We start from the raw sequence: 19906 nt of genomic DNA on the forward strand, positions 1-19906 counted from the left end.
TGGCGGCCTGTGTGGTCAGCAACACAGCCTAGGGCTCCTCGCCCTTCATGCTCTTCACCATAGCTTCCAGCATAAGATGCCAGAACTAGAGAGCCAGACTACTAGTGCTGGGGAGGTTCACACCAATGCGGAACCCCAAGCCACAGCACCATCTCAGCCACAACAGAGGCCTCCCTTCCTTTACCCACTGCACGGTCCGACTCCACCTCCAGGCCAGAGTGTCCCCCACAAGTGGGATCACCTTCCTGACTGTATTTCTCATCTTAAGCTAACATTTGCACAACAGACCAGACTAAGGGCTCTCAAGGCCTTACCCAGTGTGTACTCACTAATATTACAGCTTTTAGCCAGGGCTGTGCTTTCAGAATCACACAGAATGTCAACAAAATGAAAAGTTAAGGGAAGAATGATACTGAGAATGTACTTTACAAGTGACACCTACAGCTAAACGCTCACCATGCTTAACTTCTCAGTTAGTTCTATTCCCCTAACCACACAAATAACCCCTTTTATTTTATAGAAAATAAAAGTTTCAAGTAATGTTTGCAAATGTTATTTAAGTCTCCCAAGACTCTGAAGGAAACAGTTACAGAAAGAAGAGTGCCATGACCCTGGATGAGAGGGGGACAAGGTGCAAACCTGCTCCCCACTGGGAACATGCCAGCACCCCACTCACAACAAGTTTGCAGAGACCTGTGCTCTCGGCTTCTTTGAAAATAAGCAACAGCTGCTTCAATACAGCTACGACACTATAAGCACAAGGACAGGCAGTAGGAGTATAAGTGATTTTAATTATCTTTAATTTGAATTTTCTAAATTTTTAGAAATGAGCATGTAATAATTGTGTAATAAACTAAAAAATTAAAAAATTTTGACTTTATGTGCACTGATCCTTTTGTAAGACTAAGACAAAATAAAACAAACAAAACCCCTCCAGGACATGACCTACATGTGTCCTTAAAGCACTTTCCCCCACAGTAAGCATGAGAGTCTCCCCATGGGGGAGGCCCAACACCCACAACACCCGCCAGCCAGAGGACTGACGGTGAGGAGGCGCCAACCCCGCCTTCCTGGGGCAGCACTGACATGCTGCATTCAACTTGGATTCACAGAATGTGCTCCTCCACCCTTTGGGCTCTATATTTTAGTCAAATAACAACAACAACAACAACAAAACAAAGAACCCACTACCATTTCTATCTTTTGGAAGTTCTAGCTTTAGGAAGGGGTTCAAAACCCTGAAGTGAGGGGGCCGCAGGGTGGGCAGAGCAGGCAGCCCCTCAGACACCAACGGGTACTGCATGCTGCACTGAAATTGTTTATCTACTTAAAAAAAAAAAAAAAAAAACCCCACCATAAATTTGTGCACCTTCTTCCCAGTCTGTTCTTTCAAACACAAACTGACCATTTTCACAAGACAAGGTGCCGTGCCAGGAACAGAAAGATGAGGGGAAAGGCACCTAGCAATGAGACTGAAAACCGACACAAGAGAAAGAAACCTCGCAACAAACTTGGGGTCAGGCCACTGGGGCTCACTGATGCCACAGTTCCGGACTGGAACATGCACGTCGGGCTGCTGCCTGGATGTGGCCCCTGCGGGGTGCAGGGGCGCAAGGTGCAGGAACAGCCAGCCCCCTGTGGTAAATGATCTCCAGCCATCAGCTTTCCTCAGCTACACGCTTTATTTAGTATTTAAGACCTAATAATGCAGAGCAAACCAAAATCCTCCAAGGTGGGGAAATAAAAGCTTTTTATGAACCTCATTAAACAGTTCATTTGTTTGTGAAATGGGCTGACTGACCCACAGCTCAGCACTGAACACGCTGACGTCAGTGAAGGGACCACTTCCATCAGTGTGGTCACATGTGTTCTCCAACAAACGACAAGAGTTTGAAGTCTTAACTCAAAATGCCCCCAAGTACAATTCCGGAAAAATTCCTAGTCATGGAACCAACATCAGGGCAAAAATCATGTGTTAATACAAAGGTACAAGAACAAAGAATTTGTTCTTCCTTGCTTTCTGTCTCTTTTCCGCGAGGCGGGGTCAGTTTCATTTGCACGATAAATGTCAAGAGCTGCCCAGTACCATCACCAGGGCCAGGGCTCCCCATGTCTTTAATGGACATATTTAAACCGTAAGCTGACACACCCTTGGCAGCGGCACACATCCAGAGATGGTCTCCTTCTCACTTCCATTATCTCTGAGACAGTATTAGTGATTCTCACCATTAAACTGGCGCAGAAAGCTCCCGAGCAGAGGAGGACGGGGCGGGCCGAGCAGGGACTGTGCACTGAGACCTGACTCAGCCCAAGGGGACCGCTGAAGGCCACCCAGACCCAGGGCTGTGCTGAGAGGCCCTGCTGTTACCCAAAAAAGGGGCAACCCCCAAACCCCAGCAGAGGACTCTGACAGAGAAAAGTGGAGTGGTTGGGAAACACAAGCAGCCCACGGTCCTGTGGTATGGCCGGGCGTTGCTCACCACGCGAAAGGAAAGTCCAGCCAGTCAAGAGAGCCGGCCAGTTTGGGTTCTAACCAAAGCACTCAGAGTCCCCAGGGCCAGCAGCAGCTATGGTGGGATGTGATGTCAGTTTTACTTTTCCCTTTTTTCCCTGTCTTTTTACTTCTGGGCTATCTGCAACGTCTGACTTCTGTTATAAAGAAAGGAACACACATTCCTGCTGAACACCTCGACACCACAGGACAGGCACTCAGGTGACACAGGAGGGATCTGGCCCCAGAACTCCTCCCTCTGCTTGAGGACGACACTCAACCTGGAAACCAGCCCCTCCAAACACAGAACACATTTTCCACGTGTTACCTGGATCCGGTTCAGCTCCACCACAGGACCGTGCTGGCGATCTCGCACCATGGTTGCTTGTACTACTTTTCGGAAAGCTGCCTCCTAAAACATGACAGATAAAACTCAGAATCTGGGGCCTCCCTGGTGGTGCAGCCACTACAGCATGAGTTCGATCCCTGGGCAGCGAGCAACCCACATGGTACAGCAGACCTCTCCTGTCTCGCCCACTGCTCCCCTCAGCAGTGTGTTCGGTCAATCTGCCTGTTCTGTTCCCCACTCTCTGGTGAATCCTCCCACTCCCCACACCTCTGGCCTGTACCCCAGTTCTTGTATGCATAAATAATAAATCTTAAAAAAAAAAAAACTCAGAATCTGATGAAAGTGTTACTCAAGGACAAATCATGTCATAGTTTTTGTTTAACATCTTCTGTTCCCAGAAGTCAGATTTTCTTACAAGCAGATAACTGCAAACTCTTTCAGGCTGCAAACTCTTTCAAGTGCCAGGCTAAGGGGGAGCGGCCTCAGAGAGCACAAACTGGCTGGAGGCAGAAGGAGCCCACATTCTGAGCAGAGAAGGGAGGCCGGAGCCTGTGGAGCACCTGCACTGACTCAAGTCTCACGTCAGGCTCTGAGGATCAATGAGAACCAAGGCTTCCCAGCCAAACTGAAGTCCACTAGTGGCAGGACTGGTCTCAAACACTAGGCCTCAGTGTTGCCATCCTGACAGAGACACTAACTGCAGAGCCACAAAGCTGGGGAGAGAGCCAGGATGGGGATGGGGAGGCCAAAGGGGGGAACACACTGGCACCCTGAGCGGAAGCTTGAACACCTAGGCAGAGATGGCAGGAAAAGGAGTGGGCCCAGTGTTCCCCAGGGACAGGCAGGCCAGCCACACTCATACAGACATGGCCACAGGGAGCAGCCATTTAGACAGAAGGAAGGGAGACTCAAGAGACACTCGGAGGCATGATCAGAGGGAATCCCAGGACCCCGCCCATGGACAACTATGCCCTCTCCCAGCAACGGAATCCTGGGGGAGCACGAGGGACCCACGGCAGGGCCTCGGCTCCTCCAATCTCACAAGGCAGGAGGGCAAGGGCCCAGGAAGCCCAAGATCACAGTCCCAAAGGTAGAAAGGGATGCAATGAGGGCATCCCTGGGGCAGGCCCTGCAGAGGGCAGCCGTCACCATTCTCCCCTGTACAGTACCCACCAGTTAACTCTGCCACTGCACCCCACCTTATCTCTGACTTCCTAACTACTCAGCCCAGAGACCAGGTGGCTTCAGTCCCCTCCTCCTCAGAATGGCTTCACCTGGCCTGCCCTCTGGGCCCATTCAGATGCCCTTATTAATGATTATTCAGAGCCTATTAAATTATCCTACAGTTAGGATTCTCTACAAACCCTGGTACAGAACTTCAATCCCATGTGTAACTTTGGGCACTTTCTCTCTGGATATTCTGAAGCGATCCTGCTCTTGACTCGCCACTGTCACCACAAGACCCACTCCCCAAATTTCCCGGCAGGGGCTGATCCTTTCCTGCCTGGAAGAAGAGAGGGGAACTGCTCATTTCCTCCAGCTGAAGATGCCCTACTGCCTCACTGGGTTCCTACTGTCTGCCCCACACTCAATCTGCAGGATATTCTGTCCTGTCTCTCACTCTGCTTTCTTCCTACAGGGAAAGGCTCTCTCCCCCTCACTGCCAATCATCACCTCCACTTTGAGGGATAACACAGATGTTGAAGTAATCAAGTGTGATAATTTTTAGTATTGAAAAACTGTTGAGGGCCTCCCCTGGTGGCGCAGCGGTTGAGCACTGGGCTGCAAAGCTGCCCGTAGCCTCTGCAGCGCCGGTTCAAACCCCGGCCACTGGCGAGGGCCCCACATGGTGTACAGACCTCTCCTGCCATGCCCACTGCTCTCCTCAGCAGTGTATTTCGTCAGTCTGCCTGTTCTGTTCCCCGCTCTGGCTCTGGTGAATCCTCTCACCCTCCCACACTTCTGACTGTACCCAGTGCTTGTATAAATAAATAAATAAATCTTAAAAAAAAAGAAAGAAAAACTGTTGAAATTACATTCCATAACAATTTTACATACCCACAGTTCTTTCTTGCTCCCCACTATAGAGAGAGGATCTTATTAACAGTCCTATCACCGTCTATGTGCTCTCACACATTAAAACAAAATGTGTGTGGTTTCCCTCAATTAAGTGGAAACAAAGTCTGTTTAGACAGGACCCCAAGAACAGATCATAATCTTTGATAACAAAAGTCACAGAATCACACTCTCTGGGGTTAGGAGTCCCCATCACAGCCTCCCTGCTTTTTTCCACCCTACAAGTTCTAGAATATCTTGTCAAGCTGCTTGCAACATAATGTCTTCCAGGGAAAGGAAACTCCTACTCTTGAATCAGGCATTCCATTTCTAGAAAGCTCAAATTATTATAAATGTTAAGGGGCCAAAACCTGCCCCGGGGGGTTCAGATGTCCTCATTCATGATTATTCACAGCCTGCTCAACTATGCTTCCACTAAGAAACACTGCATATCCTAGAACTGCTAAGTCACAGTGCCTTCTGGCACCCTCTGCTGGACATCACTGGGGAAGAAATGATTACAATGTTTTTCTTTCCTTCTACTGCTGGTGGGCAGTTACCGTGGAGCCTCTAAACCAGGCAAGCAAAGGGCATCACAAGAATAGAGGCTTAGTTTTGTGAATCCCTCACACTTCAGAGGAAGTGGGAGGCAGAGATTACCAGGGAAATGCAATGAGAGACAAAGGAGAATTTTGTCTGATTTTCACTGATTCATTCAAAGCACCCAAGGCAGAGAATGGCACATAGTAGGTGCTCAATAAACACTTGCTGAACAAGTTACATTCTCTACAATCCCAGTGAGGAATTTTTGTCCACTGAAGCACACTGGAAATATCAGTTTCACCAACAGTAAGGATTGCTGCAACAATACCTTTCCCTGGGATATCAGAATTCCTCGTAGAGTATCAAACCCCACGGACGGCCCGAGTCCAGTCTCGTCAAGAGACCCCTCCAAATCGAACATGGGGATGCAAGGGCAGAAGAGCTCAGAGATGTGGTGCAGCAGCAGTAGCCGGTTGCGCAGAGCAATGATGGGGATTTCCTGCAAGTGATTGTACTCCATGGGCACCTGAAACATTGAAACCATGTGATGTCAACTTGGGTGTCAAATGTCCAGAGAAGCCATGGTTTGTGGCTGGAGCTTGAAAATATATTCTTTTTAAAACAGAGAAGCATATATATGCCTTCTGACTTTGGCCTGAAAACCACATTGTTTCTAGTACAATATTCTGTCTGGTTTGACTACTTGAACCAAGTAATGTAAAGATCAAGGAGAATGCTAAAAAATTACACAGAAATATATTTAAAGGAACATGTGAGGGCCTACACTATCAGAAGGGCTTTGTATCATTTATAAGACCTTGAATGCAGGTTACACATACATACACACACACACAGAATGACAGACACAGAATACTGGTTGGTGTGAATGTCAAGGTTATTTTCAATGGAATGTCTTGGTAAGAATATCATGGAACAATGTGGTAGTACATGCACAACTTAATACACAAACAGTAACTTTGTCACAACTTGCACACCTCCTGGCCCACTGGTTCAACCAGTACTGACCTGTGCAGGGAGCTTCCCAGCGCTGGCAGGCTTGCTGGTAGACCACGCCAGGGTGTGTGCTGAGCCGCAGGCCACACGGTTGACCTTCTTACCCTGAAGGGCAGCTACTAACCGAGGCCTCTGGATGGCGTTTGTTGTTCCATCTCCCAGTTGCCCTTCATCATTGTCACCCCATGTATAAACTTCACCTAAATGAAGTTAATTTAGAGTAAGGACTCACATACTAGGGCCAATGAAAACACCACCACCTTCTTCCACCGCAATCACCACTGGGTGTCAGCAGTAACTGCCTGAAAGTCAACCTCATGTCTGACTGACGCATCTCGAATCACCACCTTCAGAGGCACCACTTCCCTAACTCCAGACAGTTCGGGCAGGCCAACGTGCCTTTTCAAGTGATGCACGAGACTGTCTGATCTTAAAAATTCAACAGTGATGGTTCAGAGGACTAAGCATGTACCTTCAAGAGTCTTAATCAGAATAAACTTTAAAACAGGTGGTCATATCCTTAACAACCCAAATTGATTCTGTATGAAAAATGGAAAAGGTAAATTTTTAGCTAAACAAAATCCATGTTTTTTAAAGAAACATGTAGTTCTTCCTACATTCATATGCTGAACACGAGAGTCATCACTGATGAGAAAAATCATTCCTCTTGTGTGCCATCCTGGACCCTAAGCATGAAATGACACCATAAAATTTTCTAAGGGTAAGGCCACTCAGTGCCTAGAACAGAAATGAGGTTTTCTGGAACTGTCATCACACGCTCTTCAGGGTGTCACACAGACACAGCACGGCTCTGTAAAATGAAGGCTAACCCAGGGCACTGTGCTTGTGTCCTGCCCCGTCCTGCCCTTGACAGCTAAGCCCGGAAGCCACTGGGTGGTATCAGAGCAAGAGTAAGAAGAGAAAGACCTCTCTGCAGAGGTGCAGCTAGGTTCAGGGGACCACAGTCCCGAGGGACCAGGGCTTCCACATGGGGTGGCAAGATGTGGGAAGTTAGCCCACACAGGAAGACTACACACCCACGTGTGAGGGCAGCCTAGAGTGGGCAGTCACACCCAAGTGGGGTGAGGATAAGCCACTCGGGGAGAGGCAAAGGCGACGATGAGACACTGGCCACCCGCGGAGACTCAGTACTGGAATCAGACTAGGGACATTGGGATCCAGAGAAAGGAACCACGAGTGTGGAAAGGAAAATCAGAAAGAAGCCTTGGGTACAGAACTGGACACATGGTTTCCAGTACCCATACAGAGATACAGAAACAAACACAGAAGTAACTGTGCATGTGATTTACACACATACTCTCTGTAGTTCTACCCACTGGGAGGTCCCAGGAAGAGCAACAGGCCAGCAGCAATGAACCCACCGAAGGGCTTGTCTTCTAAATCCCGTTCTCCTCTGGAGACACCAGGCTCCTAAAAAGTCAATCCGAGGTTTGGGGCAGGAAAGGTCAAGATGGGGACGGAGTGTGTCAGAAAGCGAGGAAGGACTCAGTGAGTGATGAGGACTCCTCAGGAGCTAAAGCTAGCCAAGCAGGACAAAATTTGAAAGCATGGAAGTAACAGCGAGAGATTACATATAACTCACTGACTGAATTAGGAAACCATGAGAGCCACACAGTTGTAAACAAATAAATTAAATATTTGGTGAGAATAAAATAGGCACTGAGAAAGAGGAACACCAGACACACACACTGAAGGCTTGCAGCTGGTGTCCGATGGGGCGGGTGAGGTGGGAACACTCTTGTGGGACTGAATCCTTAATCTGTGGAACCTGACGCTCTCCCTGGGTCGAGTGTGTCAGAACAGAGCTAATTCCCAGACAGTCTGGTATATGAGAACTACCTGGTGTGTGTGTGTGTGTGTGTGTGTGCGAAACATCCTCCCCTCCAGGTGGGAGTAACTCCCAGGCATTATCTTCAGTTCCGCAGGAAGGGGTTCAACATGGCCTCCCTGGGCTCCAGGCCAAGTGTCACCAGACTACATGCCTTCATGGAGGCCCTGTTCCCCTGGCTCATTCCGGCTGTTGGCAGAATTCAGTTCTCAGTAAGACTGACATCCCGCGTCCTTGCCGACTGTTAGCTGACAGCCACCCCAGCCTCCAGGGGCCGCCTGCATTCTCCGGCTACTTGCCTCCACCTCCAAAGCCGGCAATGGCAGGTGAAACCTTCACTTCAAAAATCTCACCTGCCTCCTCTGTCACCTCTCTGGCACACCTGCCTCTTCTGTTTTGAGGGGTTTGTGTGACTATACTGGCCCACAAAGTAATCCAGAATCATTTCCATACTGTAAAGTTAGTAAATTAACAACTTTAATTTTCCTCCTGTTAAGTCCCTTCTTTGCCATTGTGTTGGGGTCCCTGGGACTATCCACAGGTGTGATGATTCACTGGAACTCCCAGGAGTCAGCACGTATCGCACTCAGAACTATGGCCCTGTCGTAGCATCGGCAAAGGGAAAAAGCAGAGTGATGTCTACAGGAGAGCAGGCGCAAAATTCTAGGGGCCCCTTCCCAGTGGAGCCCAACGGGACACATTTAACACAATGGGTGGGGGTGGGGTGCTTAGTCTGATGCATTCCTCAGATCGCTGCCGCTCCCTCCTCACAGCTGCCTATGTTATCCCTGAGCAGACCTCTGGATTTAAAGCCCTCGTGTTGCCACGCCAGGCCTCACACCTACCATCCTCACTGCAGCACACGCAGTGCAGGGAGCCAGTGGCAATGGCAATGACTTTCTTCCCCTGCAGCCCTTGGACCTGCCGAGGTCTTCTGACATGATCGTCGGATCCATGGCCCAGTCTGTGATAATCACCTTTGCCCCTGCACACAAGGAAACATGGAACTTACAAGTACAAGGTCAGCTCCATACCACCCCGTCCCATCCTGAGGCCACAAGCACCACTTCAGGACACGAACCACAGCCCACCACACAACTTATATTTCCATCTAAGAAAAGACAGTTAATATAACTTCAATTAACAATCTGGTTTTGGAGGAAGTAAACCAGCAGGATCTTGCATACCAGGTATAAACAGTGCCAGATTTGGTAAGGGCGACAGAAAACTGGGATCCACATTCCACCTTAACCACTCCGAGGCCTGTGAGAGAGTCGATCTGGAAGGAAAAGGATCAGTTAGATTGAACTCACCAAGGTTTTGCTGCAACCACAGAGACTGAACCCATCTAATAAAGAACTGGAAGCCCTGACCCGTGTGGACTATACAGCACAACTCAAAACCCTGCTCAGTGTTGACAGGAGGAACAAGACACCTGGCTCTGAGGAACAGGAGTGAAGCGTGGCCAGGAAGGCATGCCCCCAGGCCCTGAGGCCCAGGCAGGTCACTGGAAATTCACAGCTGAAGACTGATAGTTTTTCCCATCATCCACTTCTCTTGGGAGTCCCATTCTCCAGCAAGCCTTCCAGCCTCCTCAGTTCCCTGAGGGCAACAGAGGAAGAGCAGCAGGCAAACAGGGGAGGGATAGCCAAGAGGACCAGGGTTCCGGGATTAATCCAAATAAATACAACTCACCTCCACCCCTATATACACCAGGGTTCAGACCCCTCATAGCCAGCACTGGGGGGTCCCTATAGGGTTCACTTCATTAGTCATGGGTGTTCCTTTCCCAGCAACGTATGTTCTTACTACCTATGGCTGTCCTAAGACTTAAGTTCTTATATTTGTTTTAAATTTAAACTGATTAAAACAAGTGATTCTCTTAGTATGTGCTTCATGGCAAACCTGTCGTGATCACATCAGTAATAACTTTCATGCCCTCACTGCCCAAATTCTAATCCTGAAGGTGCCTTTGTCTACAAACTTCTTCACTCAACAATGTTTTCATAAATACAGAAACCCCAAGTAACCCTTAACATGGTTAAAACACCTCCCGCCTGTAAGGGGAAAAGAGCAAGAGGTAATGACAAGGAGGCACATGGGCCCCTGGCTTCCTAGCAGTCCCCGGCCAAAGCAGCCTGAGCAGAATGAGGGCAGCTCCTGCCCAGGGAGCAGGGCTGCAGTGCCCCCAGACCGGTCCCCTCTGCCAGAGCTGTGCCCACACTTCCTGGACACCAGCTACACGTGTATTGATAATGTGCCAGTGCCTGTGAGGGAGCACACTTAGTTTTGCCCTTAAGTGATTTAAATTTAAACTTAAATAGCAGCACAGCTCTGGGAAGAAGAGCAAAGCAGCTCAGGCTCACACTCTTGTCCTATATGAGGGGCCTTGGCGGCTCACCAATTCCCAGGGCTGCCTGTGCACTGTATGGGCCTCTATTCTGCATGTGTAGTTCCTGAGCCCCAATAAGACTGGCTTCCAGGTCCACAGCAAAGCACCTCAGCTAAACAGCCAAGTGGTGTTCACACACTGCAGTTCACTAAGCAGTCAGCACGGGCTCTGGACACATCAATGAACTTAACTTTGGCCAAATGCCCGTTTACAAAGGCAGTTAAGAAACGGCCCAGCAGCAGGAGCTCGTGCAGAGCAAAGCAATCTGATCCCTGAAGCCTCTTTCTGTGACTTCTCCAGGGATGTCCACTTAACACGGCATCTGGCTAAGCCACATGCAACCCTTTCAGCAAGCACCACTTCGTTTCAGAGCCACAGACCTCTATAAACTAAAAAGGTGTGAATGACTCATTATCCTTTCCTTCTAATGGTCTACATACTAAATAAAACCACAGGCTCAGTGGCACCCCACAGGATTATATAATTTCCCTAGAGAACACAAACAGCCCTCAGGTATCTTAATACCTTTGGAACTTTTGCTCACCTTTTGCCCAATTACCCATCATACTTCCTGTGAAGATAAAGACCCCGACTGAGAAGTGTGCAGGGGGGGGGGGAGCCAGTCCGAGAGGACCCCCTGTTCTGTGGATGGTGCCCTGAGCCCCAGAGAGACCCAGCCCCCACGGGTTCCGGGCCCACCAGGAAAAGCGCCTTCTCCCACTGAGTAGACAAATACCTTCATGGGCACTTTGCAGCCATCGCTGCCCCCTCTGCCAAGCTTGCCATAGTCCCCATCTCCCCAGGACCAGACGGTGTCATCGTCGGTGAGACAGAGGGTCTGGGCATCTCCACTGCCACAGGCCACGTCGATGACACGGTGGCCCTGCAGCGCCTCCACCTACAGAGGAGAGGTCATGGGTCACCTGGCAGCACAGAAGGCGGTTTACCAAAGGAAGATTTGAAACAGCAAGGATACTTTTTGTGCATGGGTGCCTATTTTATTTCATTTATTTATTTAAAGATTTATTTATTTTCTACAAGAACCGGGATACAGGCCAGATGCACGGGAGGGTGAGAGGGTTCACCAGAGACAGAGCGGGGAGCAGAACAGGCAGAATGATGAAACACACTGCTGAGGGGAGCAGCAGGCGAGACAGGAGAGGTCTGCCACACCATGTGGGTATCTCCCTGGCCGGCCAGGATCAAACCCGTGCTACAGCGGCTGCGGACAGCTTCACAGAGCGGCGCTCAACCACTTGCACCACCAGGGAGGCCCAGTGCCTATTTTAAACCTCTACAAAGGACAGGGAATTTTAATAATCCCATAAGACAAATACTTTCATCTATTTGAATTATAGTACCCCCCTCCACCCATTGCCCTTGGTTTCACTTACTCTCAATCAACCACAGTCCAAAAATATTATGCAAAGGAAGATATTTAGAGATGCCACAATCACATGACTTCTTTTTGTAGTATGTAGTTATAATTGTTCTATTTCATTATTAGCTATTGTTATTAATGTCTTCCTGTGCCTAACTTATGAATTAGCATTTATCATAGAATGTGTGCACAGGGGAACAGCATATACAGCACATGTCAGGTTCAGTACTATCCAAGGTGCCAGGCATCTGCTGGGGGTCATGGACGCGCTCCCCCTCAGGTAAGGAGGGAAGACTGTGAACACACCTGCACCACAGGAAGCAGGTGCCAGTGTCCACAATAACCCATTAGGAAAGCTGCCTATTCACACCATCGCCTCACCCCCAACACTACAGGCCCTTCTGAAACCAAGAAATTTTAAAAAGATGTCATGTAATGTTTACTAATATGAATAAAAACATATTTCAAATACTGCCCTCTTTAAATGATCCATGGAATCCATGCCAATGGATTTTATTTCCACCCAAATAAAACATACTTGTAAATCATGAGGCTATGACAGGAAATATTTTTGGCTTTAAAAATTATGACAATTCCAAGTTGCTCCCACCCTTCCAGGGGTAGGAAGCCACGCCAGGCTCCAGCACCTTCTCTGGTGCCTTCTCACCAGCTTTGGCTTTAACTGATCCTCACTGTCGCTATGCCCCAGGCGGCCATACCGGCCCTTGCCCCAGGTGTAGAGGTCCCCAGCTGCGGTGACGCAGGCACTGTGGGCTCCGCCGGCAGCAACATCCACCACCTCGATTCCTCTCAGTGACTCAATGACCCGGGGGCGGTCGCACGGACTGCAAAAGAGGTGATAAAATATAACTAAAATACAGTTGTTGTTTTTCTTTCTTTATTTGATTATTATTTTTTACAGTGACAACATTGGTTTATAACACTGTGTATGATTTAAGGGAACAGGTTCACAACTCCTCAGATGTATGTCACTCTATCACACCCACCACCATCATAGTTTTATTCTTAAATACTTTTAAAGTATTAAATGCCAAACTCTGGGTTTGCTCCTCACTTATTCAATTCATGCCTCTCAATCTATATCCTTTGACTCAACTGTTAAATCAATCAAGAATAACCATTCACACCTGAACTCAAGATTTCATAACTTCTTACCCACCTCCCTTTCCACAAGTTGCCCTACTGCCACAGAGTTGATGCCCAGTCTAAATCAGGGCTAGCAGACACTGTCCATATGTGGACCACGTCTGGCCCAAGGCCTGTTTCTCAAAGACTAGTGAGCTGCGAATAGGATTCTACAGTTTCAAAGGTTGTTTTTTTTAAAAAAAAAAAGAGGCATATCAACAGAGACGTATGTGGCTAGCAAAGCCTAATCCTTATTACTGTCAGGTCCTCTACAGAAGCCAGCTGCCTGGCTTGCCATAAATCAGCATGTCATTTAAGGGGTTTTACTGTATCAATGTCAACTTAATAATTATTGAGTTGCGAAAGCTCTTTATAACGATTTTGGATATAAGACTTTAGTGAGACATCTGGTTGTAAATACACTTTCCCAGTCTGTAGCATGTCTTTTCAATCTCTTAAGTGTTTTTCAAAGAAGTTAACAATTTTTTGAAGTCCAATTTATCATGTTTTTCTTTAACGGATCATGTTTTTGGAGTGCTATCTTCAAATCTATGCATGACCTAAGGTTACAAAAGTCTTCACTCAGTTTCTTCTAGAAGTTTTTAGTTTGAGATTTTAATTTATGACTACAAATTTTGAGTTAATTTAAATGTGCTAGAAAAGAATTTAAGTTTACTGCTTCCATGCCACTAACCAATTATTCAAAACCATTTGTTAAAAAGACAACCTTTTCTCCAATAAATCATTTTTGCATACTTTTCTAAGTTGTACATATTGGAAATGTGCCCCCATCTGGAAGCTTTCCACAGGCAGCAAGGTGGAGCAATCTTTACAACGCACCTCGTTTGTTTCCCATTTCTCAGGGAACACTATAAGTACTTTACTGCCCATGTCTTTGGCGCTACTGCGCTGTATTTGGTCTGGTGCTCCTGTTATTTCAGATAGGAATGTTCCAGTTACTCTAACTTGGAGGGAGTTCTCATTGATTTCTAAAAATTATGTTTTTCGAACTAGTTTGGTTTAAAAACAAAGTTTGGTGGCTTTGTTTAAAAAACCGTCATTCTTGTGTCTTCCTCACTCCTGTCATTTCCTCGGTGTTGATAGTTTTAGTATTGTGTGTTATCAAAATGCCAAATGTGATTCAGTAGATGACTAAGGATCAGAGGGAAGGGACTCAGAGGAGAGAAACAAAGGAAGCTTATCATACTTAGCACTTAGAAATCAACATGGTAAGAAATCAAAAACTCAAAATTGATTTTTTTTCCCAACAAGGGGTCATGTAGGCAAACCCACATAGGGGCACATAAACTTATTTCTGGCAAGTGAGTCATTAACATTTAATTTGAATAATCTATTATGAATGTTGCGCTGAAAATAAAATGCCAATACACTATACCAGCATTAAAACAAATGAAAAAGGAAAACATAACACTGAAAATGATGTTAGCACATAATACCTTCTGTTGCCATGCCCCAGCTTCCCATCTTCGGCCTCACCCCAAGAGTAAACTTCTCCTTCTGAAGAGAGGGCAAGACAGTGTTTCCCTCCTGAGTTCACAGCTACTTTCTTAATAAACACATGCTGTATGGACTCAAGTAACGTTGGGGTAGACACCGACTCTGTCCCTCCAATTCCGAGTCTGCCACCAGCACCATACCCCGTGGCATACAGCTAAGACGAGAGAAAGTAATGCAGACATCAGATTTTGTTCTAAGTACTCCTATATTTGAATAATTAATAAACCCAATCAGTGCTCTAGACATTCTCATTACAGAGAAATTACATTTAAAATTAAAAATTACAAGAATGTTTAAGACTTTATTTGTACTTTATCAAAGCTCTAAAAAATACCTCAGTTGTCAAAGGCTCCTGTGTAATTTTTTAAACATGGACGAGACCTTGTGACTGGCTTTAATGAATGGAATTTGGCAATAGGGGTGGACTGTGACTTCTGCATTAGGTCACACGCTGTGACTTCTGCCTTGCTATCACTCTCTTGCCTTCTCCCTCACTTATCCTGACAAAAGACTGAAGGCAGCCTCAGTCAACAGTTCAGGAGGAATCAAATCCTCCCCAGCAGAGACTGCAGATGATTATAGCCTGATGGAAGATTCTGGAGTGGAGGAACCAGCTAAGTCAATGGTTCAAAGAAATGGCCAGTTAATACATGTGTATGTTTTAGGTTCAACAGAAAACTAATATTGTACCAAACAGACAAGGAATTCCAGAAGGAGCACACTCAAGAATCCCGGATCTCCCCAAAACCCCAAACAAAACAAACACAAACTACAAAAATCTAAAATGTATCCTGACCAAGTTGAGTTTCTTCAAATAATGTGAGAATGTTTAATATAACAGAACTAATTAATCCATTCACTATATTAATCCACTTAAAGGGGAAAACATCCAAAGAATATTTTCTTTTAATGCAGAAAGTGTGTTTAACAAAAATCAATACCCATTCATAAAGAGAATTTTCACAATCTGACAAAGGGTATCTACCAAAACCCCACAGGAAGAGTGTGACATGTTTAATCAGTCTTTCTGGACCAAGACAAAATCAGGCCCTACCATAACCACTCCTGTTCAATATTGTGACACCCATGTGTGGAGGTGAGTTCCCTGTCTCCCACACAAATGGGGGGAGGAGAGGAATGAAAGAAGTGAATGGAAAGGAGAGAATAAAATCTATTCACAGATTATGGCTCTCTATGAAGTAAAAAAAAAAGCTTGAGATACATAAAATAGAATATCGTAACCAGATATAAACACACCAGCAGTTTTGTTTTAAAAGACAGCACTGATAGCAGACAACAATAAAAAATATCTAACACTGGTATGCAAACAATTGCAATACAGTTACACAGTCGGTTGCATTTCCAAATAAAAAATTGTAAAAGCCATAAAACATACACCATATAAACACCACATAAAACATATCTCAAGATCCTACAGAAATACTTCAGACCTCTAACTGGTTCCAACAAAGCACAAGAACTACTGATCTTGAGATAATGCTGTTTCAGCAGAATCCTTCCTCATCCCACGAGCCTAGCAATGCCCCTCTATGGTGACAGCTGACTCTCAGTCTGCAGGTCACAGGACACACAAGATGCACCATTACCTTCCCATCAGCTGTCACTGCGAAGAGCGTCTGCTCGCCTCCAATTAACTGCACAGGTCTGAGAGTAGCCAGGGCTTCACACGGAGTGGGGACTTTAACTTTCGCACCTTCGATGCCCCCCAGCTGCCCTCTATGATTATGTCCCCATCCATAGATTGTTCCACTACCGCCGGCAGAGAGAGTCCAGTCATCTGGTCGCCTACAACAAACATCAAGCCAACAAGTGACATGGGAGAGAACTGCACATGAGCCGCCTTTCTCTCACAAACGTTATGTCTTGTTTCTGATGTAATTACCTGTTCATCCACTGCACCAGCTGCTCATCTTGTTCTCTTTTAAAAATGTCGTGGTTCTCATGGAGAACATCCATGTTTTCACTGTCTGCCATTAATTCACGAATTTTCTTAGCCACCTAGATAATATTATGACTATACGTCAAACACACATCTCAAGAATAAAATATGTAACATTAAGAAGACAGGAGGAATCCCCATCTGGGATTACAAGGAATGCCAAGATCATGATTTTATGGCTAACAAGCAAAGCCAATGTGATATTATCAAGTCTAAGAAATTTAAAAATGTTGAGGTAGTATCACTGAATCTTCAGTTTACTAAAAAGTAAACTTTAGCTGAAATGCTCAGTGCCCATTTACTCATTTTTCACTGGTTTTCTCACCTACTTCACTTTGCTCCCTGGAAGTACGGCCTGCAGAGTGTGTCTGTGAGGGGAAGGGCAGCTGCCCAGCCTGGCTTGGTACTATCATCCAAGGGCACGGCAGCAAACACAAAGCACCTCTGAGAGCAAGTGCCCAGGCCACATGGAAGGCCCTTGGTCTGTCCCCAGTCAGAAGCTGAAAATCTCTTTGTAACACATTTGTGTAATATGTCAGGAGAAAGGGGAGATGTACATGAGATGCTCAATAAGAATTCCCGCTCTACTGGGTCCATAAAATGCTTCTTAATAAAAGAAAAAGGGGGAGGGAGTTACTTTATGGTATTGCTTGGCAAGATGAATGCTTCTGTGTCTCATAATACTAGCATTTTTTTCTTTTAACTAAAGCTGAATTTTTTTTGCATTTCCAAAATGATTCCAAAACCAGGTATAATACCTCATCGAGAAACAGGCGGGGCAATGGTGTTCTCTTGTCCAGGGCCACAGCCACACGGGAGGCCATGCAGTACCTTCGGAACCAAGCCCACTTGTGTGTCTCAGCACAGCAAGGGAGAGTGTCTAGCTCCAGGTCGCAAGCAAGAGCTACCAGTACCTGCATCCATCAGAAACGAAACACAGGGACACTGAGAAATGTAGTGAATGCTCTACTTCACCAACACTTTGTGCCAAAGACACAAGGCCTCTAAAGGTCCTCATTCAGGAGCTCCTTGTTCTAGGCTGTCACCCCTGGCAAGTGTTTTGTCATCACCAGTGATGTGGATAATTTCTACTCAGCAAATAGTGATGCATCTGCTACACAGGACCTCAGGTCCTCAACTGAGACAACACTTAGGCCAACTAACAAGGAGACCCCTCTCAAAACTTGTTATTATTTAACTTACAAGGGCATAAATCACATGGGCCTTTCTGGAAATTTTCTGCATTCCACATCGGCAGTATCTACACCTGCCCTCGAGGCCTGAAACAAAGGCGCTGCACACGCTAGCTCTGTGACCCACCCCCCACAGTCAGCCCCCATCATGCCAAGTATTACCTTAAAGAATGGGCTATGGAGCAGCTGTTTGCCACCTCTCACGATAGGATCTTCATATTCAAACTGTCTTTGCAAAGCTTCTGGAAGGCCTTTCACCAAAGCAGCAAGAGCACTGCCTGTAAAACTCTAAAAAAAAAAAAAAAAAAAAAAAACAAAATCACAAGGATCCAAACTGTTGGGGATTTGAGTGTTTTGTTTTAATGAGTCAAAGGTTTTATTACATTTATACTATTCTCTCTAAAGTAATACATAATGATACTCCAATATGAAAAAAGCTAAAAGAGCATAACAAACCTAAAATAAAAAATGGGAGTTTGAAAATTCACCTCCTGTATGTTTGGTCTCGCTTTCAGTAGGGCCACTCCTAGGGACCAGTCCCTTTCTGGCCTAGAGCTCCACCTCTTCTAGCGTTAGGCTCAGGGGCCTATGGGATGTGATGAGTTCAGCAGACAGCCTATGCTCAGAGCCATCGACACTTTACTATTTCTAAAATAGAGTTCAGTCTGGACTCAGTATGTGGAGCAAAGGAGGACTGATGTGACAAAGGCAACCTTCTTCTTAAGTGAAATTTCAAAACTCCTTTCAGTATTTAAATTACTGGTTCCAATTATTACATTTTATTCCCAACGGGCCAAACATCTAGAAACAGTAAAGTTCCGTACCAAAGCTCGTGTTTCCCCATCAGTATCACCAAGTAGCCTGTTTATGTTGATTGATTGCCCAAATTCAGTGGTAAGCAACTTCCTCAGCCTTTGAAGGGCCCACATTCTGTGACTGGCAGCTGAAATGGGCAGAGAGAAAACATCAGAAGCTTGACCAATTTTCCCAACAAATAAGAGAGATATAAGCAAAAAAGGTGCCACATACCTAAGGCACTCAGCTGCGCGCACGCTGCAAGTGACGCTGCAAGGCGAGGGACTATGCTTCTATTGGAGGCCAGATTGAGCCGAAAGTCTAACAGACAAGTCACCAAGTCCATGGACGGGCAGGAGAGGACACAGCGGTCGGAAAGGAGGTCTTTAGGTCCTAGGGAATGGGCACTGTAAACATCCCTGTGTGGACAGGGAGAGGGATCTCCCATGCGGAGATTCACAGACATCCGACCAACAAGGTGTGGGCCTTGTCCATCTGGATGCTACCTGTTCGAACCACAACTGTCTAAGTCACACAAGTCTTTGTACAATGACATTTTATGTGAAACTCCAAGAGCTTAAAAATTGCAAACAGCAATGGCTCCTTTCCTGTTGTGAGAAGATAGAGTGGTAGCCCCTGACCAGTGGACAGTTCTGATCCTCACTGCAGTAGGGGCTCCGCCAGCGCTGGTTCCCACAGGAGACGCCAGGACCAAGGCACTACATGACAATGGTGTGTGTGTGTGTGTGCACATGTGTGCGCACCTTGTTCTAATCACTTAGCCTTGGTGGCTGCAACTCTCCTTACCTGCAGCTGGCATGATGGGGTAGACTGTGAAGCGCCAGCCCCACCCATTCACAGACCCATCACTGATGAACTTCCATTTCAACTCATCCCCTGGGATACGCAGCTCACTGGACCAGTCGGACCACTCTCGGCCTAGTGGAGAAAAAAGGCCTGGGGTTATGTTCATGCCATCATTCAATCAACACCAGCTATTGCAAACAGAAAGCAAAATCATTCACACCAGGCCTAAAAAACAGCTGGCTTCACCAACCCAAGATACCTCAAATTTAAGTCCACACCACTATAGAGGAATCACATTTTAATAAGACCATTATACTTTAACAGTCATATTAAAACATTTACTATAACCATAATACTGTGAAACCTACCATATTTCACAGTTAAATAGCTTCCTGTTCCTTCCTTAAGTTTCA

The 19906-nt window shown here is 46.3% G+C and overlaps 1 protein-coding gene across 5 annotated transcripts in view; it reads right to left on the minus strand.

Annotated features, from left to right (window-relative positions):
* HERC2 (HECT and RLD domain containing E3 ubiquitin protein ligase 2) overlaps positions 1 to 19906 on the minus strand; it is a 160850-nt gene that overhangs the window by 6167 nt on the left and 134777 nt on the right. For all 5 annotated transcript variants that reach the window (XM_037510126.1, XM_037510129.2, XM_037510127.2 and 2 more), the window contains 15 exons: positions 19494 to 19625; positions 18921 to 19079; positions 18716 to 18834; positions 18054 to 18179; positions 17457 to 17612; positions 16642 to 16757; positions 16346 to 16544; positions 14678 to 14892; positions 12742 to 12919; positions 11430 to 11591; positions 9489 to 9580; positions 9147 to 9286; positions 6465 to 6652; positions 5767 to 5964; positions 2820 to 2903 (listed from right to left, as the gene is read on the minus strand). In XM_037510126.1, the coding sequence (XP_037366023.1) occupies positions 2820 to 2903; positions 5767 to 5964; positions 6465 to 6652; positions 9147 to 9286; positions 9489 to 9580; positions 11430 to 11591; positions 12742 to 12919; positions 14678 to 14892; positions 16346 to 16544; positions 16642 to 16757; positions 17457 to 17612; positions 18054 to 18179; positions 18716 to 18834; positions 18921 to 19079; positions 19494 to 19625 (2264 nt within the window). The remainder of the gene's footprint in view (positions 1 to 2819; positions 2904 to 5766; positions 5965 to 6464; positions 6653 to 9146; positions 9287 to 9488; positions 9581 to 11429; positions 11592 to 12741; positions 12920 to 14677; positions 14893 to 16345; positions 16545 to 16641; positions 16758 to 17456; positions 17613 to 18053; positions 18180 to 18715; positions 18835 to 18920; positions 19080 to 19493; positions 19626 to 19906) is intronic.

Source organism: Talpa occidentalis, unplaced genomic scaffold (genome assembly GCF_014898055.3).
Source record: "Talpa occidentalis isolate TD23 unplaced genomic scaffold, MPIMG_talOcc4v2.1 talOcc4.14, whole genome shotgun sequence".
Lineage (NCBI taxonomy): Eukaryota > Metazoa > Chordata > Mammalia > Eulipotyphla > Talpidae > Talpa > Talpa occidentalis.